The following is a 26,635-nucleotide window of genomic DNA, read 5'->3' as shown; positions in this document are numbered from 1 at the left end:
GCTTGAACAAGTCAAAAAGGTGGAGAAGATAAGGACTGACCTTATTTCAGATGTTCCCTATGGCATTCAACAGGAAATATTTTAAGTTTGAACAGAGAAGCTGACTACAGCATTAGGCACATAATAGACACATAATAATTTTAAAAGCAACCTAGTCATTCTTTATTACAAATACTGAAGGGCTAGATGATACTCAAAAAAGATAATGATTCAAGATTTTTCTTATGCATGTTTTTAAGTTTTGGGGTTGTATTTTTGAAGAAAGCAAACTGTTTCTGTTCTGAATGAATGTGGTTCTTCAGTTTTATTACAGATAATTGTAACCAATTATTTGTGCTATTTTACAGTAGCACTTCTGAGAGAATAATTAAATGTTCTTTGTAGACCAAACCCTAATAGCAACAAAGAAGAGGCATTCCCTTCTACAAACTTTGTCTCACTCAAAAAAAACAACCAACAAACCAAGACAAAAGGTGCTGGAATAGACAAAGGCAAGGGCTTTCGTATTTCTTCTGCACTGAAGGGCATGGTAGTTTGCTCTGTGTGCAGTCTAGCAATCTCTGATGATCCTGATAGCTTGTTTGCTATTTTTGGAACCCTGTCCATCTCCAGTGCAATTTCCATAAATTGCTTCATTCCTAACTACTTTGGATTCACTCCACACTGATTTTCAGGTCCTAGATTCTGGAGTCAGAACAGCATTGAAAATAAATCTCCCAATTTTCTATAGTTTGAGGGAGAAAGCAAACACTGGGGGACACATCTTCTTAGGAGAAACACAAAGCTAACTCACTGCTTATACTACTCTTCACATATAGAGCAAGCTGACTGACTTAGAAACACTGGCACTGCTGATAGCAACTCTAAGCCATGATTTGGATCACAGGGGAGTGAACAACTCTTATATACAAAGGTGAGTCTGAGAGAAGTTAAAGAAATTATTACCAAAATCACACAGTTAAACTAAGTACAACTGAATTGATTTGATGATGTGAGGCTGTACAAAGGAGTGGGTTGGTATGAAGCAGGAAGTGCAGGAACAGCCTGAAACATTCAAGGGGTCCAAAGTAAAGATGCAGAACCTCAGCTGCACTAACAGGGATGGCAGATGAAGGGAACTCTAGACTCTGCAGGGATAGCATCTTCCTGCTCCTGTTCTGGATGTCCCATCCCCCACTTCCCATGCAGTGACAGCAGAAGGTCCTAGCTTCTAAGGGACAGTGGCAGCTTTTCAGATTGCTCCCTGCCCAACCAGCTGGTTCCTGTCCAGTCTGGGCTAGCACAGACCTGAGATCTGCAGCCATCTGACACAAAGGTGTCTCCCTGCCATTTTGAACTCTGATTGTTTTACTCATGATTTAGCCATTTCACGTTGATTTGGATAAGGTAAACATTAAAAATTGATTTGGCATTGTCTGTACTCTTTAACATTGATCAATTCTGCATAACAAAGTGAAAAAGTAAAAATATGGTTTAAAACCTTGAAACAAAGTATTTTTACTAAATCAAATGCTTGACTTCAAAACTTACCAAAATCTGATCTCTTCTGAAATGTTTTTCATATTTTAATTTATAACTAAAAGTTCTTGGTTTTTTAATTAACAGTTTCAGACCTGCCCAAGCTGTATTTTCCAGTGAATTTTGTATTCACTTCAATTAACAGTCTGTGATTCTTTGATTAAATAACCAGCTTGACTTAAAAATGGTATATACTGTGATATGGCAATGTGTCCTGATCTGACCAGAGATGGGGAAAAGATACCCAGAAATGTAGACTTGTATCTTTTTCTGGCAGAGCTGGAGAGTGGTTTTGAAGCTACCTTTGGAAGAAGTGGTCTGCTGTTCTCGCTGTGTGTAAAGTAAGATACTAGGGGAGGAAAAGTTTACTTGAGGCAGAGAATACTGAAAGGCAGAAAATAAGTAAGCTGAAGCAGAATTCCTGCTTTCAGATATATCTTAAGAATAACACTAAGACAGATGTGTAAAACATGAAAACCCAAACTAACCCCAAAACTCCACAAAAGAATAACCTTTTTCTAGTTCCCTAGTAGGGGATTCCAGCAGTCACTGCAGCCTTGCAGTGATTGGAACCAGCTAGCTATTTTTTGCTTTATTTATTTAAAAATAAATTTCCTGGAAGACATCTGGAGATGCGTCATCTCCTCTCAGAAATGTCCTGGGAAAGTGTTATAGACAGCAAAATCTAACATTCACACACACTGTCAAGCAGAGATGACTACAGCTTAATAATTCAATAGAAAGTTGTATGAATTTTGTTTTTAAATCCCTCATTTAAATCTGAACAAAAGGTTATTTTTTCCAGGAACAGATCCTTTTTGCTTCTTTCTCGGAGACAGTGAGAGTGGATACTTAGCATATGATTCTTTTATTATGCAACTAGGTTTCAAAAATTAAAATGGTTCTGGCAGTACAAATTACAGGAAATGAACTGCTAAAAGGTCTTTTGGTAGATATGCCGTTGTTTTTTTTCGCTTCCAAACCCACAAGTAAAGTAGGCAAGGACTGAGTATGAAAACTGAATAACCAAACTACTGTGTTCAGAAAGCAGTGGTGTCCCTTGGCCTGATGTGGTGGTTTAACAGAACTGTGGTGTACTACAGAAGAAGGACCTGAGTTTATTTGTAGCATTTGCATCTTCCCAGACAGCCAGGGTCTGGAAGTACTGAGCAAGCTCTGGCTTGGTGCAGTACTTGGGAAGATAACCTAAGCTATTTCTCACATATTTCTCTTCACAGTCAGGATGAACTTTAGGGGACACAGTATGCATCCCACTTAACTCAATGGGAATTTCACCCAGCATGTGTTGGCACCATCCTACAATTTGTTTCCTCGCAGAAACACGCAAGCATACTTGCTCTATACTCTTGCAGTGGTCTCAGAGGAGGTGCTGGGCAGCCAGCCCATAATCCTCAGGGGCTTGCAGCCTTTAATCTCCCTTTCCGTGTTTTTGTTTGTCTTTCCATCTTTCTCTCCGCATTTTTGTGCTTCTTAAATCCCCCGAGTCTCCTCTTATGACATTTATTTGAGTCTCTGTATGCACTCACTGACACAGGGACCCAATCCTGCAACCATTAACTCATGTGAATGATCCTTAACCATACAAAAGGTCCCATGGAACTATATGCTAAAATAGAATTTCTTACATGATTAAACATTTGTGGGTCAGATTATAATTAGAGTAACGGATTCAGGATCAGCAGCAAAACAGACTTCCAAAAGAATCTCGATTCAGTTGAAGAGATGACATAAACAATGTGGGACCAGGGGCTAAAATGAAGATACAGCAGCAAAAGTTAACAACTGTATTATGCAATGAGGAATGGGTAAATTGGAAATTCTCAGTAAGGAGGACTTTCTGTATTATGTCTAAAGCTGCTCAAACAGTAAATTCTATTTTCTAGACTAAGAGGGCTTTAAGTTCTGCATCCACACAGTTGGTTTTGTGATGGTTTTCACTGCCTGGAGTAGAACCTACAAGCAGAAACCTTGTTTCCCTTTTGGATTTTACCCTGGGCAAAGGGTAGGCAAGGATAATGCAGTAGTTTGGTCCTGAAGAGAGAAGTGATGAATGAAGTACCAGTACAGTTACTAATGATGGGAGATTACTTGCTTTACATTTTGGGCCCTGCACTGAGGTCAGCAGGGATTTTCCATGGTAGCAGCGGGCAGTATGACTTAAGAGCTCAGTAGCTGAGCTGACTAAATGCACCAGGCAGGAGTTTAAAATGTTTTAAAAAAAAACCCAAACCATCACCTTTCCTTTTCATACAAGAACTTTATAAACTCTTAATTCCTTGTGTACACCTGGTCTCTACAGGTAACAGAAGGCAGAAAAACAAAGTTGCTGGTGCTCTGCCAAAGTGACAGCATTGTCTTTTAACTGTGCATTCATTTTGTTTGGCCAGTTACAGAGAAAGGGAATGGAACTGGTCAAAAACAAGCATGGGGGAGGAGGGCTAAACTGCTAATGATAAGAGGACATTAAAATGGAAGTTATGTCTGGATTAGTATTATGTTTAACTTAATTTCTCCATCTGATGGGTCCTTTTAATCCTCAGAAGCGAACATCCACTGGCTCAGCTCTATTGCCACTCAATCATGGAGCATCATCACTTTGATCAATGCCTTATGATCCTCAACAGTCCAGTGAGTGCTACATTTTCCTGTATGCTGAAGGAAACTATTCCCTATTTTACTCCTTATTTTTAGCTTTTGGACACATTCCCACCCTTATACATTCCTAAGAGATCTTCATTCCTTTTTGGGTAAAGAAAGCAAATGCAGCAGTTTTGAAATCACAGTTTCATTGCTGAGTGCCACCAAACCTTTCCAAGTGTTGCCTGATAAGGGAAGCCTTGCTAATATCCTCTGGAATACCTGCTTACTTGGAGCAAAGGGGAAAAAAGGCTTTGTTGCCATTTTCATGACCTCTTCTGAATCACCAAACAAACCAAGTCCTTGCTCTCATTTGAAAAAGCATTCCGGCCTACACATACACAAAGCAGTCCCGATGAGACCAAGCCAAACACTGCTGATGTTGACATTCCAAAGTGAAGCCAAACCTAAGTTAAGTAAATATACAAATAAAACTGCAATCTTCTTGGTTTATATTAACTAATTCTGAGAGCCGTTATTCAGCACGCACACTCATTGCAAAGCAGTATATTTTCACTGCTCATTTTGTATCTCCAGTATGGCACTTCCAGCCTCCTCTATGTTGTAATGATTCTTTCCTATTCAGACAGGATAATATAGGGTAAAAAGTGGAGGCCAGATGCCATTTCACCAGCTCCACCATTAGTGCTTTAACAGTGGGCTTCTGAGCTTGTTACATATGTTGCTTCAGAAAAGGACAACATTATCATTTACATGAATTGTACAGGCAGGTGCTGGAAGCTATTACAGATCTGCTTCAGGGAGGGTGGGGAAAGACAAATGTTACGATACAGCTAGTGGCAAATTTAATTTTGATGAATGAAATGGACTTAAAAGTCTTTGAGGCTGCTCTGCTTGCAGTTTCATTTTGAGTTAGTCAATTACTAAGCTGTTGCTGGGTGGCTGTCATTACTCAAGAAGAATGGAATTTTTATTTTTAAATTGGTGAATCTGTGAACGGCAGCAGTGCAGAAGAATGACATCAGGTTTCAGCAAGCAGTTCATAAGGATTTAGTATCTAAGAGAGACTTTAGCAGACTGAAGTGCTGTTGTTCATTTTACTCCTAACACTGGTTTTGGTTTTTTTGTAAAGGGAAATCAGATTCTCAGCAGCCTTTCCATTGAAGAATACAAGGCCACTCTGAAAATGATAAAGCAAGCCATTCTTGCCACAGACCTCGCCCTATACATAAAGTAAGTCAGAGGCCGGCCTGGTTGGAGAGTCATTGCTGGATGTTTGGATTGTGTCAGCATCCTACAAAATCTTTTTGGTTTACTTCTTTTAAAGGAGGAGAGGAGAATTTTTTGAACTTCTAAGGAAGAAGCAATTTAATTGGGAAGATCCTACACAGAAAGAGCTTTTTTTGTAAGTAAATGCAGAATGATGAAGAAGTCATTAATATTACTAAGTACCAAATTTTCCATGCCATCTTGCTGTGAATTTCATTAAACCCAGCAGATCTGTGTTCTCTGAGCCCTTTACAAAGTGGGACTGACACACAGGTCACTGAATGACTTCCTGGCTTTAACTTACTAAAGTCTGCAAGCTGTATACTAAGTAAGTAGCACATGAAGTTACATGAGCATTTATGTTCTTCTGAAAGACTCTAGAGTTCCTGTCCTACTGAAATACTGAATTGCTGAAACCCAAAGCTAAAGATGCAGGACTAGTAGTTTACTTTGAAGCTATTTCTTTACTGGCAGTAGTGAAAAACAAAGATGAAGACTAGAGACACATATTGTAATACACAGCTGCAGAAGAGCAAGCTTACACAGGCTGTCTCAGAAAGAAATTATGCCCTACTTCAAATCAGTGCCTTTAAAGACCAATCTAATTTAGTCATGTTCTACGTCTATTTCTATCTCAATCCTTTGCCCTCATACTGTCAATAAGATGGAAGTCACTGCTAATGTCAGAAATCGTAGAATGCTAGGGATTGGAAGGGACCTCCAGAGATCAAGTCCAAATCCCCTGCCAAAGCAGGATCACCTAGAGCAGGCCACACATGAATGCATCCAGGTGGGTTTTAATGTCTCCAGAGGAGGATGCTCCACAACCTCTCTGGGCAGAAATAAATAAATGTGGTATGTCCTGGAGCAAATAGAATGAAAGAGCTCATTTGACCAAAGTCTCCAAGTGAGCCAGCCAGTCCACATTTACTCAGTTCTGTATGCCCATTTCAGACAGGTGAAAGTCTACCACATCACTGAGTGCCTTGGATACCTTTATAACTGTGCTTTAATTTCTCTTGGTTTTCTGACTTTGATGTTCCTTTATATTCTATTTTACTAATCACCTGACTTTCACAATGCAGTCATTCAGAAATTTCTTTCTGTTTTTTCAACAGAGCAATGCTGATGACTGCTTGTGATTTATCAGCCATCACCAAACCATGGCCAGTTCAGCAACGGGTATATGCTTAACTTTAAGATTTGCTAAATACAAATTCCACTTAACAGCTTCTCCTTCCTTCATTTAGTCCTTATTGCAAAGCCAATGGTGGGATGCAGAGCCTTAGGAGGCAATCCTTCAAAGTGCTGTATGTGGAGTGAAGATTTGCTCAGGTCTTTGTAGCAAGGTCTGTGCATTTAGCTGTATCACCATAATCTGTAGGTAAATCAGAAATCTTTGTGCTTTCCAACAAGGCAATCAGTTGATAGAACACACTATCTATGTGTTGATTGTTCCAACTGTTACCAGTGCCTAAGTGCCATTTTATTCACTTTGGTTTGTCTGAGTAAGTATCAGCACAAACAGGTGTTCTATTTGTGCACACCTGTGCATGAAAAATTCTAAAAGCTAGCTGTTAAGCTGAAGAGTCTTATTTTGAGAGGTCCCAATTTGATATATCCTATGGAGAGATAGGAAACATAGGAAACAGTTTTGATTATAGGCAGCAAGCAAACTTCTAGAGTTGTTAGATTTGTTAATGTATGAAATCTCTTACAGATTGCTGAGCTTGTAGCTACTGAATTCTTTGATCAAGGAGATAAAGAGCGGAAGGAACTCAACATAGAACCAACAGTAAGTGGCAGAATCATGCAGAATCACCCCTTTCAAAATTGCTTCTACAAAGAGCACTTCACTTTCCTTTCAAAAGCCACAATTTCTCCCATTGATCATAATACAGAAGCAACTCCTCTTCTGTCTTCCCTGCAGTTCCCAAACACCAATGGTGTGTTGTCATCTCTGAGCCAGAAGAGCAGACAGCATTATTTCTTCCTAAATTGGTATTACTAAATTGTCTTGAAAATACATTCCTAAATTGGTACCTATTTGCAACCTATCCAATACCAGTGAGCTTGTCTTTTTGGGCTCTGTCAGTCCAGAGGCAATCTCCTAAGGCAAATCATGCAGTCAAATTACCTGCATTACAACACATGTACTGATAACCTGCTGTGCTAAGCTTGCTGTGCTTTTTAAGTTCCTGCTTTTAATTCCAGACTGCCTCTTTGGGTTTTGTTTTGTTCTGTTTTATCTAATGCATTTAAACACAGAGCTTGTTTACTTCTTATCTGCAGGACCTAATGAACAGGGAGAAGAAAAATAAAATTCCCAGCATGCAGGTTGGATTTATAGATGCTGTTTGTTTGCAGCTGTATGAGGTATGGTGCCTAAGAAAGAATTGCAAATATCTAGCTCCAGATAAACTGCTCATTGTAGCCTTCTAACAGATGGTGATAGAAAACACTGGCCACAAAAGGATGATCTGGAATTGTCATCTTGTAGTTTTGCATTGCACTCAGTAACTGAGGAACCTCACTCAGCTAGAAATGGTGCTAACAGGGAAAAAGAAGAGTCAGTGTGAAGAGGAACATGTTACAGAAGATTTTCCACTGCACACAGATATAGATGCTTTGGGTACAAGCTTTAATACTTCTCTATGGTAGTGAGAGTTTCTTCAGGGAGATCTCATCACATCTATCAGAAAAGGAAAGAACAATTCATAAGCGTCTTTTATATAAATTTTTGCAATTCTACATTAAATATCGGAATCCATTTTTCCTTCACTCTGACACAGTAACACAGATACATCATGAAAAATACTTGATTGTATTTCACATTTGATGTGCAGCAGGAAGCCCTCCTAGAAGTTCAGAATGCCAGTTCAATTTAGGGTTAGGGTTCAATTTAGGGAATCTCATATTTTGATATGGTCTCTCTCATGTTCATCTTTAAGAACACTTACTTTGCTGTAAAATGTAATCTGTTCTACATGTTCTTTATTTCAGGCCCTAACACATGTGTCAGAGGCCTGCTACCCCTTACTGGATGGCTGTAGAAAAAATAGGCAGAAATGGCAATCCTTAGCTGAACAACAAGAGAAAAATCTGATTAATGGTGAAAGCAATCAAGCCAAACGGAACTGAGATGCTCACTGAACAACCACAAGCGTATATTCACATAGAAGACATAGCAGTAGGAGTACTGCATCTTGCTAAACACTGTACGAATTTGGCTTATGTTTTGCCACTGCTGTATTATTTTCCCATGTGCCAAGCTGCAGCATGACCATGTATATGCCAAAGCTATATGCAGATATATGTTCATAACATCCAGATGAGATGGAAAAAGATCTGCAAGGGTAGTTTTTGCTACTCTGTTCCACAAGAAGGTATGAGTGCAGTTACTCAGCTGTCCCTGAGAGCCTATTACTTTAGAGATGTATATAGTTGTTAGTGATCATATTGTGGCCAGTATCTTAAGGACTACTGCATTTTGCACCTTTTTAGCCCTCTTCCAATTATGCTGTGTTATGTTTGAAGTCATATGCAGTCCTGCCTGTTCTCTTCCCAGAGGTTTAGAGGAAAGACTGAGACTAATTCTGGGGAGCCTAATCCAGCATATACTATGCTAATGTCTTTCAGGAGACAGAACTGGGCTTTGAAGAGTGAAAGCCCCAGAATCTGTGCACAGAGTAGGTTTTGGTTTTGTTTTTCTTTTTTGTATTAGAGAAATGTCTTAGCAAATGTCTTACATTTGGATCTATTTTTAAAACCTTCATAAATTACAAGACAATGGGGGTCTTAGGAGTTTTTTTGGTAGAAGTGTTTATCCATAAATAATGGAAAGTGCTTGAAGATTGAGGAAATGTTACAACATAACTGACAGACTGCCACGGAAGAATGGCTCACGCAGAAAGCTGCAAAAAGCACACCCAGGAATGGAAACTTAACAGGATAATTTTCATATGCTGATTTTAATTTCATTTGGAAGTTGAACTTAACATCATTATAATCAACAGACTGAATCACGGGCAGGAAAAGTAGAGAATGCTACTGCAAGAACAAGAGATGAAAATGTGAATCAGAGTGATGCAGGAATGGCACACTTCTAGCAACAGTCAGTGACTGATTCTTCAGGCCAGTGCTGTTATGAAATGGCTATGACCACTTTGAAGACAGTTTTATGTTAACATCTTTTCAAAATATTTTTTATGATTAGTTGATGTTAAAAATCATTAATCACAACGTCATAAAAGGAGTAGAAAAAAATAATGCCACAAGGATTTGCCAGTTGTACATGAGGCATTAATGTTCAGAACAGTAAGAAAGCCACTAGCTTGCACTAGTAAAATAACACTGATATTTTATTTAAATGAAGATGACTAATAAAAATGGTTGTGATTTGGGAATCAGTTTAAGAAACTACACACCTTAACCCCCAAAAGAGTAATACAAATAGAGTTCTATTCTCTGAGTAGACAGGATTAAGAGATGAGGGTCAGCTATCTAAGACTGGTCAGCAATAGGTATAACTTCATCTGCAAAGACACAGAAAGTGTCTTTTTAAATCTGTAGTAATGATTTTTCAGTTGAAGTCAGCAGGAGAGTTAGGCAAATAGGATCATACTTTGAAGTGCAGGAGTTTGCTTCTATTACAGTAACACAGAAAAGTCTGGTTGGAAACGGCAATAAATTATTCTTCCCAGGGCATTATCAACCCCGCCCCCCAGTAAGAGGCTGATCAGACAGACAGTGAAAACAACCTCTTTTTATCAGTCTCAGCATTTAGATAAACCATACCAGAAGTTAACAAACGATGAAGCAAATGTTTCAAAATGTTCAATGATACTGAGTTTCATAGCCCGTTATTAAATGTAGAGTAAGGCATTCTGATAGTCTGCAGCATTTCTGCCAAGTGAAATTATTTCTCACCAATTAAGTGCTATCTCAGACTTGTCTAATGACTATCAATAACATATTATTACAGCAGAATTTGAAAACATTTTTCTACCAAAGTATTTCTCCTGATTCTTCTCTTCCCCAAACAAACCAAAACAAAACCATGGAATTCAACAATGAAGAATTCCAGGGCTACTGTTACACAGGGCTCCATACCTGTATTCATATGCATACAGAGTAGACTATATGTGCGTAGTAAGTCACAGCTATGCAGAAAAATGACAGTCTGCCCCCAAAACACACACCTCTCAAAAAGTTTTTAAATATTCTCAGATAAATAGGAAACTTTGCTTCAGGATTTGCATCATCCTTGTATACTTTTTTCCCCTGAATGCCTGAGATACTGAAATATAATTATTAACTAATGAGATACATATTTAATATGAATAAAGTGTATGTATATAAAGGTGTATTCTTGCTAGTAGGTCAAAACTAGTAATTCGTGGTAACAACAAAGTAAATCAACTATAGTGCCATCACAGTGTAGTGAGGTGTCACTGACATGAAGATCCCAGTATTTCTTTACTGTACTGTGTGTTCAGCAAAGCTTTAGTATGACATAAATCTACAACTACTATACAGGAATGATAGATGCCTCCCTTTGACTTGAAAAAACGGACATGGATGTTTTATTTTTTTCAAAGGTTCATACAGAGGTACAGAATGTAAATATATTTTTACATATCTGTACACATTTATCCTGCAGAACCTCTTCCACTACAAAGAGCAGAACATACAGAGAAATACAGTTCCTAGTTAAATCATTTAAATATTGTCATACACCTCTATCTGTATATATTGCTACAAACCCAAACTCTTGAAACTACTATTTTAAGAACCTTATAAGCATAGATTGCTGTAATTCAAGAAACTTCAGAGTGATCACATTGTTTATATAGTTCTTAGTCAGGTTGTGTTGGGTTTCTGCCATAGCTTTGTGTGACCTGTTTGCAGAAATTGATCATTCCTTTTGTAATGGAGATAGGTGACAATATGAAAAAAAATCTATTAACATATCCAAAATCACTGATTAACCCTACCTATTCTAATAAAAACAACAGTGAAGCTCTTCATCTGTTCTTCCAAAAAGTTAGCAAGCATCAATATTGGCTGCAGAATGTCTAGGTTTTCTATTCTATCACACAACAAAAGAAAGGAGGAGGAAATTACGTGGGGTTTAGAGATGATACTGATTTTTAATTAGTGGCTTAAAATTAAAAGCAGGTTACTCTAATATCTTCACAGAATACAAGTGGGATAGTGATAAAGGAAAATATTCTGTTGATGACTAGCTGACCTCTCTTTAGAAAAGAGGACTAAAGCTTGATTTTATGCCTCACTCTCTGACAACTGTGTATATATAAACTTCTGAACTCTAATTCAATGCATTGTATCAGGCAATGGCAGGAACTGACAAAACCAGAGCACTGTCCAGTTACTGGGTAACTGATTTTCCAAGCCCTTGTACAGAAAGATTAGGAAGAGTCAGATCTAGTCTCTTAAAACTGAAGGATGTTACCCAAGTGGTATGATTAGTAGTCCTTGCAGTTATGCATGAGAAGATTGCAAAGAGTTTTGATGGAAAAAATGCCTCACTTAGAAGAAATTAATTCATTCATTTTTAAAGGCTTTATAGAGACCAAGTACTTCAGGCAAAATTATACATTAGCTTTAGTTATAAGCATTGTCTCTGTGATGCTGTATTTTCTTCTTTGTGTCAAGTCACATAGAGTTTACATTCCTCAAGGTTTCAGCTTTATTTCACAGTTCCCTGCTGTACTCCTTCAGGGTCTTGCACTAATTTGAAAGCTAAGCTTGAACATTGGAGCTTGAATCAAAAAAGTGAGTTTGGCCAAATCATGATAAATATTGAGGTCTGGATGTTTTGGTTTGGACTTTCACAGGACCAAGAAACATCACAGAATCTGGCCTGGTAATTAGTGACACTTGCTAAATACAGCAAATTGCTACAGCAAGACATTTTATCTTTGTCACTGCTAGATGAATGGAAATTGCACGGGAAAGTTTATTTTCCACATAAAGAAGTTTGTTTCCATAGAGAAACTCGTATCTAAGTACCACTGTTTGTAAATGTATATTTATGTGGCAATGCTATATAATCGCTAGTTTCCACTAATGTTCACAGCATGAGCTTGTCATGCCAGGGCCTAAGGCATGCTTATATGCCCATATGAAGTCAAGTACATGATTCCCATTTACATCAGTGGGAGCTGGATTGAGCTGTACAGAAAGTGAAATAATGGGTCAAATCCACCTTTTTTTTCTTTACTTATACAGAGGGACCAAACTCTTACCCTTGGTAACACCTGCCTCACCTGCTCTTTGCTGTATTCAGCAATTCCTGCTGATGCCCAAGGTACCTTACAGATGTAACTGAAGTTAGAATTTGAGCCCTCTTTGTATTCACATGGCAGGCACTTGCAAGTGTCTCATAAAGAATGTAGTGTGAAATGCACTGTAAATAGTTTTAATATACATTTCTATTATAGTTTAATAAAAATCTTAATCACAGTCACTAGCCACTGAGTTTGTCCATTTGTATTCTTTTATCTTTTCAAAATCTTTGAACAAATCTATAGTTTCTGGGCACAGTATTTTTGTACTAGGTTAAGGAGGTTACTCTGTATATTATGTTTTGCCTTTAAGCAGTATTAAAGTCTTCTGAATGTTATTTGTTCTCCCTTGATTCTGCCCTATCACTACTTAAGTAAAGCTCATTGCATTACTGAAGAGTATCATTAGTCCTACTAAATGTACAGCTGATGGAGGATATAGAGTCAGGTTATCTTCTATGGTCAGACTGCTGCTTACTACTTATTTCTCATTCTTCTCTTTGTACTCTTCCATGCTTTTTTAAAATAATAAAGGACAATGTTGAATTTTACTGTTTGTTAACATTATTGAGGTAGACTTTTCAACACCTCACTTTTCTCTTATTCACACCATTGCTTCCATAAATTTACATTTTAGAGTAACTTCTCTAGGTCCGTGAAGTCCTGAAGATAGTTGTAACATAGGTACTACCGAGATGAATCAGTGATAAAATACTTCTACTAAAACCAGCAAAAATCATCCACTGCTACTAACCACTAGAGAGCATTGCAGCCACACTTACTGGCAAATAAACTGTTACACAGATCCATCCTCCTCCTCTTCCCCCAGGTATCAGTTCCTGGGGTAGCATGTCAGAGAGGTAGAAATAGCCAACCCAGTGACTTCAAACAAGCTATGAAAAAAATACTTTTGACAACAAAAATCTCATAATGTGCAAACTGCTGATTCTAGAACTAATTCTAGACCAATGGACTTCTTGGCAATTGCTGTTCTTTGCCAATTATGTTCTCCACAGCTACACTTCAGGCCTGACTTTTTTTTAGCTCTAGGCAAAACCAAAAAGTATGTACAACCCTGACAAACAACAGCCTCATTCAAAAAGTTATGAAGGGCCAGATTTAGTTTAGCACAAAACACAAGCACTGTTTGCTTGAACTAACTGCAGTTTATGAGTGCAACTGAACAACTGTCTATGTATATTGACATATATCAGGTAACCATTTGCTGTTGGGACTACAATCTTTGCAGCCCACTCCTAGCCTAGTCCTGCTCCTGGTTGGTCTTCACTGCCTTGCTGAATTTTTGAATTCATATCAACAGGAGTTCTGCAATACATTTCTTACCCTGCCCAGAAAATACTACAACCTTGAAGGAGGGCATTTTTATTGAAAATCAAAACCAATATAACACTTGGTGTTTTACATCTCGCATAACTGTAGTGCCTTTGCAACAAATGAAAAAGACAACAGCTTCTTCCTCCAGCCGTGTTTCCAGTAACAATGGTGACAGTTACTGTTGATGTGTCTTTCACATTAACGTGACTCTCACCCTCTTAAGATTTTTTTTTAGAAATAATTAAAATGTGTGAGTTTGTTTCAGTAGTAAGCTTTAGGATATAAATTGATGGAATCTGACAAGTCACTGACTTTTTCAGCCCTTCAAAGAACAGATTTCTTAGCATGTAAACCTTTGGAACTTCAATTTCAGTTGAAAAATACCACAAGTTCTAAATACAGTAAACTTTCACTTCCATATTTACAATTCAGAATTCCTTGAACTACCTGGAGGCATGTTTTTCCCCCATTATTCCAAAGCTCTCTTTTTATATAACATGGAAATGTATTTTCACACTTCCTGAGAGACTGCACTGTTCTCCAAAACTTTGCATTACTTTCTGAATTATGTTCTGAACCTGTAATACCAAGTAAAGATAAAAACCTCTTTCCTGCTGAAGTATGAGGGTCAGCAATTCAGCCACAACCTGCCCACACAGCGGTTCATAAAGGCCAGTAACAGATCTATACTTTAGACAGGTTTCTTTGTAAAGAACATCATGAAAGATCTTTAACAAAAACTAGGAGTAACATCCCTGGTTAAATCATACCACTAGTTTACACATGATATAGTCACATTTCTTCAGAATTTTCTTTGTAGTACTTAATGCAGTCACTGCGACATTCTACGATACATACAGCATTTTAATAAAAGGGAAGTTCCAGTTTACAGAGAAATAGAGAAGCTAAAGAAAGTCCATTTCTGAGCTGTAAAACAGAACCTGCATCTGGGTGTCTGTTCTGCTTTTACATGACACATGAAGAATTGTCTTTTCTTTCGTTTACACAAATATTTAAAGATCTGAGCCACATACAGTGCTCTCTTGCTATTATGATGAGCTCAGAACTCTGAAGCTCACTGTTTTGCAGATGAGATTAGATTCAAGTCACTAATCACATAATCACAGTAATCTTTGGTGGATTTTGGAGCTATAGCATAATCAAAAGCAAAAAGTGTATGATCAGCAAACAGTGATGCAGAAATGAACTACAAATCCAGTTCAGTTTTGGAGAAAACGTAAAGACTGATGCAGACTTTCAGTAGTGCACATTGTTGGCTCACTGGTCCATAACCCAGCCCCACCCTTGATCATATTTCATATTTTGAACAAAAATAAACCACTTCCCTAAATTTGATTGCTACTAAGTATTTGCCTGGAAAATGCAGGAAGAGTATTGAGATACAAGTGCTCAGCCATCTTTGCAATTTTATTCCAAGACATATGGAAGAATCATGGAGTAGCAAACACACCAAAGCAGTTCAAAACTGTCAGTAACCAGTTTGTCTGCACTTAGCAGGGATGCATCTCTCTCTTAATATATAGTATTATATATGATAATATTTACATAAGACTCCTATGTTTATGTTTGTACCAAGCCTTAATCACCCCATGGCAAAGCTGAGTTCTACTGGCCTAGCCAATTTTTGGCAGAATAACTTGAAGACAAGCCACAAAAAAATACACAGGATAGATGAATATGAATGTAACCCATGGCAAAAGCATTGTTGTCACCCTGATCTTTGGAATTTCACTGTCATTTACCATCACAGTACAACTTGGAATGATTATCACAACTGGCACAATGAGATTGCCACGGCTATATAAATTAATGATTTATGGCTATATAAATTAATGATTTATTTCCATCCAGCTCATTTAGAGATCAAACTTCAAAGTTAACAAGCTTGTCCATTTTCAGCGCTGTGAAGCTGGCACACTGGAGAAAGCCACAAAGGCAAAAAAGACACACCTTTAGCTCTCATGGCTTTCATGCAACTAAGCGTTACAATGCACCATCTAAGTGAAATTGTAGTTTTGAAAACTACAAAAGGAAGATGTAGACAGGTTGTGGGATATTACAACATTTTAAAAAAAATATATTTTTAATCTATAAAATCAATTTTTAATTACAATTTTAGGAAGAAATTCAGCTTTCGTAAGAACTCAAAAGCACCCTGAATAAAGTATATACCATGTGATTCTAGTACATGTGAGAAAACTGAAACCAGATTTCAGTGTGTTCATCACCTTAAGTCACTCACATAAATGGTGAGATTAAAAAGATGGCCGCTTGTTCTAGCACTGCTATTCCATGAGTCCTCAAAGAACAGTTCTTTATGCTGTCAACACTACACCAATGCAGAAACACCAGAAAACTCATAAATATTTACTACCTGTGGGGATTCTTACACAACTGACAGATCTCTGGGGCTGACCTGAACAGGATCATAAGGGTTCATGTCCAGCGAAAAGAAATGTTAAGGAAGGGAAAAACGAGACAGAAGCAGAGCAACAAACTTTGATGTGAAAGTCAGAAACTCAGATACTTGCAGCTCCTGTGGTGAAAAGGTTTGGAACTGGCTGGTTAGCCTGACTTCTGAGGGAGACCAAAGAATCACAAGTAAGGAAAAGCAAGTTGTGAGATAACCAACAGGATGTGCACATCTGAGAGACCTTTCTGTTACTGAAGAATCGCTCCAGAAAAAATGCTGCAGTAAGTTTGATGTAGAAATTCATACTTAACTTGCAGAACATCACTACTCTGAGTTATTTTTTTCAGCAGTTAAGAAGATAGACTAGATTCAAACAAAGTAAATGGTGAATAACATTAGTTTTGTTTAAATATATAAACACTACTTCAGATATCTCAGCATTTCTTCTATGAAATGAATCAGCAAGTTCTTGGAGAAAATGTGGAACTCGCATACAAAGGAGAAAAGCTTAATATCCTCACAATAATTCCTGATTGTTTGATTTCATCATTCGTGTTACCTCAGGCCTCAGCCGCCTACTGGATACAAAGTGGTTCACAAGTTGTACTACACCCCTGCCAGAAAGAACTCTTACGCAAAGTCTGTAAAGAGAGTTGGTAATTTTGTTAAGCAACAATAAACCAGATGAACTACAACCAGACATCAGGGGGTTTTGTTCATGTATATATACTAAATAAATAATATAGACTGACAGTGATAGCTACAAAGGTCAAAATACACTCCAATGCAATAAAAAGAGATAATCTCACTCTAACAGAAGCTCCTTTTGCTCATTTTCTTAGCTGGTTGAAGGGCGAGATGGACATGGACGATTAGCATAGCACTGGGCATAGGCTTGGACGCTCATTGAAACTTTGAGTTAGGGTTCTTCATATCCCTTCACTTCCCCATACAGTTGAGACAAAGCCCCAGGTTTGAAACATATGCTGTGCAAGAGAAGTGGCATGCTTCAAATGAAATTAATTCAGAAAGACTCATAAAATGACCTTGTTGACAGATACGCTATAACCTCTGCAAATTCCTCCTGGGAGAGTCTTGACTGGAATAGCTGTAGTTGGAACATGAGGTGTTCACAGCTACAAAAGACTAGCTTGCACCAAATCCCATCTTCCAAAAGACCAAAGGGTCTGTCTGGAAAAGTTAATTTCAACTCTTAACATATGGTCAGCTTCTAGCACCCTGTTTTAGCTACAGGTATAGCACTTTGCCCTGCATCATTAAGAAATACCTGTTGAGCTATTTTTTGTTCTCCAGTCTGTTAGCCTGATTACTATTGATTTCAAAGTGAAGCTGACTGGAGTGAAAAGCAACACTATTGTGCTGTCACTAACAAAGCCCTGAATGTGCAGTTGCATTTCAGTAAAACCTGGTTTCAGGATGCAATTTACAGGTGTACAAGATTATGATAACATGAGGCACTGTTATTATTTGGTAAGTACAGCACTACCCATCATGCATGTGCTAAGCAAAATACAACTGAGTGTTGAGGATTTATATTTACATTTTGAAGCTAACAAATAACAAAGCTGATGCCAGTCATGTGAAAAGAATAATTATAATCCTAAATTTGGTTAAAACAAAAGCTGGGTCAATAGCTTTGCCTAGCTTCAAACAGCACCAATTAGTGAGGAAGGTGAGTAGGGGAAGAAGCAGCTAAATCAGGGAAAAGTAATTTTCTGCACTAACCTTGAACCAGGAACATCTAGGTTATATGGAAATCAACCACACTGAGTAAGTTCACTTAGTGTGCATATTTTTTAATGTTGGGGGAATGGGTTTGATGCACACAGCATTCTCTGAATGTGTGATAATGAAAAAAATTAATTGTAGCAGCTGCTCAGGATATATATTAAAGAGTGAGTATATTAACATAGAGTATCATCCCAATTTTCATAGCTCTCCTCTAGATGGGAAGTGAGTGGATAGTTGCCTGAAACAACCTCCAGGCAATCAGCAAACCCTCTGCCTCATACTTATGTTGACCAAAACAGAAAAACAGAACTCTATTAAATTAAAACAAAGTAGATTAGTGTTCAGTCTGTTGGACAAATACATTTTCTCCAGTTGCATAAAGCTTCTCTCCCACATGCATGAAAGCAAATAGAAAATAATCATCTTACTGCTTTCATGAGATAGCTGAATTTTACAACAGCTCAAATGTGGTGAATAAAATGAATGCATTAGCATCTTTATTAGGATGAGCAATAAAGATAATTCCATGATTTGGGGGCAATAAGGGAGAGATTCTGCAAGCAGTGTGGTCATGTTTTGAAATTTGATTAAACTACAATAAAGTTCTCCTGCCTCAGTGAACTTTAGCCAGCCACATCACTTCATAAATTGCTTTAAAGATAAGCCAGTACATAAATTCTCTTTGCAAAGCTTGGCTACTTCAAACTGGTCCCATTGGAGAGGGGAATCATGGCATTTAATGGTACTTGGAAAGTAGACAGAAATGAAAATTATGAAAAGATGATGGAGGCCATGGGTAAGTCTTAATTTTCCAGTGCCTTCTACTGGACTAACACCACTATGGCTGAATACAGACTCCAGCAGTCTGTGAACTACCTTCTGGCTAACTTCTGCCTTCACTGTTTGCTGTTCTACCCTTGCATTGTGTGCTGCATTTATTTCCCAAAGATTACAATAGGGGGTGAGGGGTGTAAAGATCCTGATAAATGTTCTGATTTTAATTATGTTAATCTTAAACAATTTATTTCAGCATAGGAAAGAATCTCTAAGTCTAACTTTGAGGAAAAGGCAAGAGAATTTGATAAATTTTAAGCCGAATTCTACAGCAGGAATATTAGTCTGATAACATGAAACTAGTTCAAAAATCACACAGGAAGGAAATCATCCTTCAATTTCATAGAAACACAAGATTCAAGTAACTTTAACACCCTGATACTTTAAGTTTGTAAAAAATGTGTGTTATAGGGATATAAACATAACCATTCCAGTTGGATAGTGGTTTGCATTGTATCAGCACTGGTAAATATGGCCTCAATAAAAAGTGAAGAATAAAAATTTGGGTCAGAATGCTGCCATAATCTCACTTGACCACATAAAAGTCACTAAAAAGAGACTAGTACAATCCTTTAAGTTGTTTGGTTTTGTTTTGGTTTTTTTCTGACTGATGCTAATTGATTTTTCCAGGTGTTAACATAATGAAAAGAAAGTTAGGAGCCCATGATAATCTGAAGATTACTATTCAACAAGATGGAAACAAATTTATCATCAAAGAATCAAGCAACTTCCGTACTCTAGATATTGAATTTACTCTGGGAGTCGATTTTGAGTACACTCTGGCAGATGGGACTGAAGTTTCAGTAAGAAACTTTCCTATATAAGCATCTACTTATGAGAAAAACATTATGAAGTACAGTTTCAAGATGAATAATTTATCTTCCTAGCTTGTAATTTAAATTGCATATTTAAAATGTGACTGTTCAGGAATACTTGCAGCTTATACAAAAACATCAGTTAGGTTTTAACTGTTAATGGCTCAACACTGTACCATGAAACTCAGAGAGACCAAAAAGCAGAGTATATAGCAAATATTCACATGATGAAATCCAAGTGATTGAAGTTTTGCCTCTTAAATATACTCAAGTCCCCCACCTAGATAGCAGAGTGGGTATTTACAAAAAATTGCCTTTTCTGTTTTGAGACAATTAATGAAAAAATGATTTATTAAGAACTAAAATAACACATAGCTTGGCTATTATGTAATTAAATAAACTAGTGGGATTTTATGAAAATTGCACTTTTACAGCTTTTTCAGTAACATTAAAAAAAAGGCATTATTACAGTTGTAATCTCTTCTCACTTTTAGGCATTTTAAAAATCTCTTCTCACTTTTATGTCTTTAAATCAAATCAGTGTCACATCTATTGCAAAATATTGGAGGCTTGTTATCCTCTTACAGGGTGCTTGGAACATGGAAGGAAACAAACTTGTAGGATCATTTACCAGGAAAGATAATGGAAAAGTGCTTAAAGTATGCAGAGAAATTGTAGGTGATGAACTTGTTCAGGTGAGTTAAGCAGTCACTTACATATAACTTTACAATATAGTTAACTGTATAACTTTTTAAAGCTATTCTGAAAATAGGAATTTTTTTCCAAGCCAAATATACTTGTTTATCTTTAGTTACTTTTTTTTTTTTGAGTAAACTATCAAAATTTAAAACTCTCTGTGATTTTTATGCTTTTGTACCCATGTAAGCTGTATCTTACCAATGCGCTCTGAAGCCGGTGAATACAAGCTGTGTACAGGAGAGAGATGTGCTGTGGCTGAAAGCCCTTTTCCAAGTGTGCACCTTGTAAAAGCCCTACCACAGGAGGTTTCTACAGGGCAACACTGCCAGGGGCTGATAAATGTCCTTTTAAAACCACACTTGGGGCTGGGGCAGGGGTGATGACACAGAGAGGTAAGTTTGTGACAAAAGGGAAATGTTTCACAGCTCTACAATAAACCCCCAAACTGAACTGAACTCCATTAGCAGGTCACAAGCTCCTTAGAAGAACAAATAAATAAAAAAAACAACCTCATGGACAGGTGTGAGATTTGAGGTATGAAAAACATCCAGTCCAACCCTGCAGTGCTTCTTCATGCTTTTAGTAAAAGCAGACATACAGATTAAACTTGTTAAGAAATGGTATTGGGAATACAGCACTTCAACACCTGGAGTTTTTTCTAAAGCACTCCAGAGCTGTCCTGCAGTGGTTCAAACATTTGCATAGAGAATTCATGTTTATTGATAACGTTCTTTAACTCAGAGCCTGCCCAGGGGCTGGTAGGCCTCACATGACCACCATCCACAAGTAATTAAATCCCTGTTGACCATCTCTCAACAGCAGCTGTGAAATGGAACCTTGTAATAGCAGCCACTGATTTTTCTTCTTAATTTCTTAATAGACTTCAGTGTATGAAGGAGTTGAAGCCAAGAGAATCTTCAAAAGGGGCTGAACACCCAGAACAGCACTAGAATCAGAAAACAACAAAAAGGGACCATTTTCCTACATATCCTCTGCTTTTTGTAACCCACTTTTATTCATGCACTGCACCTCCTAAGGTGAAATTACTTAGCCCTCTTGAAAACACAGGGTAGTTTCTTATGTTTACTGTTTTGCCTTGAATAAACAAAAATCACATTACAATTGATAAAAAAACCAAGATGTTATTTGGACCAAGTCCTGCCTGAATGCCACACTGCAAAAGGCTGCAGCAACGACTGTCTTTACGCAGAACTTAAATACTTTTTGTACTGGCTCTCAAATGGCAACTTAGTTTCCCTACCATAATATTTCTGTTATGTAATAATAGTTTCCTTATTTCAGTTTCTCCAAGTACTTGAGTATGGAACAATTAGGATGAGAAAACCTAAAACAAACCTGACAACATTTATGCCTCTAAGACTCTTCTATGTAAATATAAATATGGAATAAAAATATGGTAATTATGGAATAAAAATATGGTAATACAGCTCACTTGGAGGACTGGAATGATGTCCCATTGATAGCTTGCTCATAACAATAGGAACAATATAAAGCACATACTGATGAGATACAGATATCCCACAGAAGGTAATTTCATTGTGTTTGTTTCTGAAAGTATGACCATGGTTTTAAACATAGATTTTAAATTGTTCCAGTTTATTAGGATTTCAGTCATTCTGTGTGAGGAAGAGAATTAACAGGCTCTGAGTGGGTTCCTTTCAGGACATGAATAAAAATATCTAAGGTATCTTAACAAGATAAAGAATGATGTCAGAGTAGGTTGACTTCAAACACTGGTGTTTCTGAGGGGTGACATTAGGCTGTTTCCTAAGGGCTACAGTAAATCTGCCTCTCTAGGGTCAGTGCTAGTTAAGATCTGCTGAGCCCCTCTAACTATGCCTCTGGGTGATCAGCTACCCCTGTCCCCATGACTGCGTCCTGGCCCTGGAACCTGTGTGCTGCCAACATTCTTGTCCTTCCCCAAATATGCCCTGAGCTCTTCTTTTTTTTTTTTTTTTTTTGGTTCTGAGCTTTTTGTCCCCATGCCTCTACAGCTGTAGTTAGAAAAAGACTGAATCATGTAAAGCTTTGCTAAAAGGTCATAGAGAGGAGAGCTCTGAGGTCTAACCCAAGATACAAGTGCAGCTCTGTCAAGTCTTCACAGCACCTCAGCACAGAATTCCCTGATGATGATGAACAGCTAATCTGCCCAGAAGCTTATTCATATGCTGCTACAGGTCCAATTGCAAATATAATTTCTGAAATGGTATATTCACATTATGTTTTCAATGTTTGTTTTTCTTTTTTAATATCTCACAAAACTGACTCCCCTGTTTTCATGGCTCTCCTTGATTCTCTTTCTGGTGGCCGCAAACGGCGAAATTTCTGTGGTTCTCAGCGTCTCACAGCTCCCTCTACTGCCGAAACGCTCCTGACACAAACATTATTCGAGTTAGGGAGTAGGGCAGATCACAGCTCTCCATGAATTTGGAGTTCCTCCCCCAGTTCCTCCACCCAACTTTCAGCGTAGGCATTCTTTCCATAATCATCTTTCCATGGATAAAGTCTTTAGGAAAGCAAGGGATTAAGAATACCAGCTTGCAATAAAGCTAAGTGATAGGTTTTCAGCTGAGCTACACACACTGAAAAGGGAGAGTAAACTGTAAGACAGAAGCTCTAACTATTGAAGTGCTGTTATACAGTTTGACCTCCATTACCAGCTGCTTATCATTACACTTCTAAACTGCACGGAAATATCTCAACAATTACATGTCAAAGGTTTCATGAATTGGCAAACACCATTGCACTTCTACAAGTGACTTTACTGGCTGGAATTAAAGCTGTGTTATGCTTCAGAGTGGTACGTTCTCTCTTTTCTCCCTGAGAATGCTCATCCTTTGAGTCTCGCATCCTTCAGGTTTAGAATGTGGAACTCCAGCCCATACCCAATACTAAGACCTGTGCCACACACAGCTCAGTAACACCCTGACTTAGGGTTATTTTGATCTGTTATCAGATTTTTTTGACTGATTTGCTACAAATATGAGTAGGATATTTTTTGTTCATCAAGTATTTAAGAAATTATTTTAGTTAATTCTGGATGAAAATCAAGGCCACAAACCAAAAGTAACATGATAATTATTTACATTTAGAAAAACCAGAAAACATGGGATCTCAGAAGTATTTAACAACTCCAAATACTTTACACAGATGCAGTTCAAAGTAAGGAAAAATCTTTAAAGAATAAGTCTCCAATAATTGATGTAAGTTCATCAGCTCAAGGGATGGAAGAATGGCACAGCTTCTGCAAGCTAATGAGAGCATTACAGGAAACTAAGTGAGATAGTCTAGTAGATTTGACTAGAAGATTTTTGCTTCCTAGGCAGCAGCATCAGAATTACATGACATTGCAACCTAATAGGAAATGTTTTTTTCTCTGGAGAAACCTGCAGTGCAGCTCCTTTTGCTCAAATGAGGACAATGAGGCTGGTGAGAGGTCTCAAGCACAAGCCCTATGAAAGGCTGAGGGAGCTGGGGTGGTTTAGCCTGGAGGAGGCTCAGGGTAGATCTTATTGAGACCTCAAGCTACACCAGGGGAAGTTTAGGCTTGAAATGAGGAGAAAGTTCTCCACAGAAAAAGTAATTTGCCATTGGAATGTGTTGCCCAGGGAGGTGGTGGACTCACCGTCCCTGGAGGTGTTCAAAAAAGGATTGGACCTGGCACTTGAAACCATGGTTTAGATAGTCATGAGGTAATAGGTTGGACTCGATGATCTCTCAGATGTTTTCCAACCTTGTTGATTCTATGACATAAAGGACGTTTCCTACAAAAATCTTTATACTTCACCTAACACATGCAGGCTTAACTGGAACTTGCTATATGAAGAAAAGCTCATGTTCATCCTTATTTCTAATGATAGAACTCATTAAGAAAAATACCTACTCCTAACTGCATGCTTAGAAGTTCATCTGACCAGACCCATGTGCTCTGAATTCTGCAGCAAGGAATGCCTTTTTTCTTAATATGAGGCTAAAAGGGGCTTACAGCTACAATGAGGAAGCCTTCATTTAGTATGCTTCTAAGTTTCTGGTCACTGTTCTAGACACAATAAAAGCAACTAGACCCTTTTCAATACTGAGTGAACTGGCTGGACTGAGGGTGAGCATAGCACCAGGCTGTGCAGCTTTACCTTCTTATGCAGCTGCATATTGTGAAAATAAAGCACACAGTGCCACTGCCTACGTGAACGTCTCATGTTTGCTTAGGGTGTACAAGCTTCAAGTAACCTTAAAACATAAGAGTGTATCTTAAAATAATGTAAATTTTCCATATCTTCATCATAACAGGATTTCCCAAAAGGTCTTTTAGTTTCTTACAGGGCATCATCTGCTCTCCAAGAAACCACCTCAGAAAGAACTCGTGAACGTTTATTTCCACTCAAGTCCCAGTATAGCTTAACAGAACCAATTCAGTTTGACAGGACTGACCACCTGCTTTACCTCACACCCGTGTCAGAGAGCCTCCACGAGCTCCACTCCTTCCCACATCAGCAAAACAAGCGCGCACTCCCTCACCTTCGCCATGGGAAGCCAGCCCGGCCCCTCAGCAGTGGGCGGGAAACAAGCCGCCGAGGCAGCAACTCCACCTGCACCCAACCGCCCTCAGCCGGCCCATTGCGGGCGGGGCATTCCGCGAGCTGCCAAGGGCGGTGCCGCCGCGCGCGAACCGGTGGGCGGGGCTGCGGTACGTGCGCTCCGCTCCCATTGGCTTCCCGCCCGGAAGTGCCGCTGCGGGTGCTTGCGCGCTGGGGGCAGCCGCTCCGCGTTGCGGTGCGCGCCCGCAGCGAGATGGAGGCAGTAGCGCGGCGGCGCGAGCAGCAGCAGCAGGGGGAGCAGCCGCAGCAGGGGGAGCAGCCGGGTGCGGTGGCGGATAGTGGCCGGTCGCTGTCGGGAGAGTCCTACTGGCTGGACGTGTGGCTCTTCATCTTCTTCGATCTGGCGCTCTTCTTCGTCGTATACTTCCTGCTCTGACAGCGCAGGGCCCAGGTCAGCTGCTGGGCCCCGGGTCCCGTCCGCTGCCTGGGGAAGGCCGGCTCTCAGCGAGGGAGGCCCGCTTCTGGGCCGGTGCGGCCTTCCACCCACGCGTGGGCGAGCCCGAAGGGGCGCTGGGTGGCCGAGAGATGGCCGTATTGGGGCGGGGGCAGTTCTAGCTGTGGAGCTGTCGGGTCTGGACCTCGCCGGAGTGCTCACGGGTGACCTCCGCGGACGAGCTGGGTGGGAGGTACGGCCTGGAAGCAGCAGCCTTGGGTTTTCTTTCCTGGAGCGATCCAGAAGGCTTCAGGCCTAGAAAACACTTGTATAGCTCCGAAATTAGCAAAGCTAATTTCAGGGCACCAGCAGCTTTAGTATTTATTACTTATTTCTACAAAAAAATTGAGTATCAGTTCTTCGATCAGTATGCTTGGTGCTTCTTCCATGTCTGCTGTATCTTCCAAAGGCCTGTATAGCACTGCAAGAGTAATCAGGCTTTCTCTGTTCTCTCTTTAGAGCCACTGTAAAATCACAGGATGCACCTCATGGAAACAGGCAGTGGCACAGGAGGACCATTTGTGCAGCATAAGCAGCTGGGAACACAGCCCCCTCGCATCTGAATGCAAGAGACGTATATATATACACACACTGTATCATAATATATCTCTGGCTGTATTGTTACCGTTTTTACCTGTGTCCTGTTCATGTGTTCTAAACTGTGCCTTAAAGGTCACATAAGACAGCTTGACTGTGCTTTTGTAATTTGTGTTGAAAGGTTTGTTAAGCAGAAATGAAAATAGAGAGTTTTAATAAAACCAGCTGTGAGGACAGACTGTAAAGCAGCAGAGAATAAAGTCTAACTCTTATGTAGACTGAAGCTGTAATTCAGATCTTTTCCTTCAGTAGAAGAAGCTTCCCCAACTGTTTTACTTTAAAAACGTTCAGCATGAGGATTTGATGTTGGTCTTCTGTATGAGATTCTAGCTTCAGCAATACCTTCTGAAGTGTGCCAGTGTATAACAGCAGTAGCAAACTACTGCCTTTCTCTATTGATTTAG

At 38.9% G+C, this 26,635-nt stretch overlaps 2 protein-coding genes across 2 annotated transcripts in view; both read left to right on the top strand.

Moving 5' to 3' along the window:
- PDE5A (phosphodiesterase 5A) overlaps positions 1-10,118 on the top strand; it is a 45,304-nt gene extending 35,186 nt beyond the window's left edge. Inside the window, exons 14-21 of the mRNA XM_054172537.1 lie at positions 819-913; positions 4,080-4,167; positions 5,270-5,370; positions 5,465-5,542; positions 6,525-6,588; positions 7,127-7,201; positions 7,699-7,782; positions 8,410-10,118. Of these exons, the coding sequence (XP_054028512.1) occupies positions 819-913; positions 4,080-4,167; positions 5,270-5,370; positions 5,465-5,542; positions 6,525-6,588; positions 7,127-7,201; positions 7,699-7,782; positions 8,410-8,547 (723 nt within the window). The 3' untranslated portion in view covers positions 8,548-10,118. The remainder of the gene's footprint in view (positions 1-818; positions 914-4,079; positions 4,168-5,269; positions 5,371-5,464; positions 5,543-6,524; positions 6,589-7,126; positions 7,202-7,698; positions 7,783-8,409) is intronic.
- An 8,848-nt stretch (positions 10,119-18,966) lies between these two features.
- Positions 18,967-21,579, top strand: FABP2 (fatty acid binding protein 2). The gene is made up of 4 exons (XM_009911765.2): positions 18,967-19,033; positions 19,702-19,874; positions 20,474-20,581; positions 21,466-21,579. The coding sequence occupies exons 1-4, from the start codon at positions 18,967-18,969 to the stop codon at positions 21,514-21,516; spliced, it is 399 nt and encodes a 132-aa protein (XP_009910067.1). The 3' UTR covers positions 21,517-21,579.
- Positions 21,580-26,635: the final 5,056 nt, after the last annotated feature.

The sequence above is a fragment of the Dryobates pubescens genome, chromosome 24 (genome assembly GCF_014839835.1).
Source record: "Dryobates pubescens isolate bDryPub1 chromosome 24, bDryPub1.pri, whole genome shotgun sequence".
In the NCBI taxonomy this organism is placed as follows: Eukaryota; Metazoa; Chordata; class Aves; order Piciformes; family Picidae; genus Dryobates; species Dryobates pubescens.
This window is presented reverse-complemented; position numbering and strand designations above follow the sequence as displayed.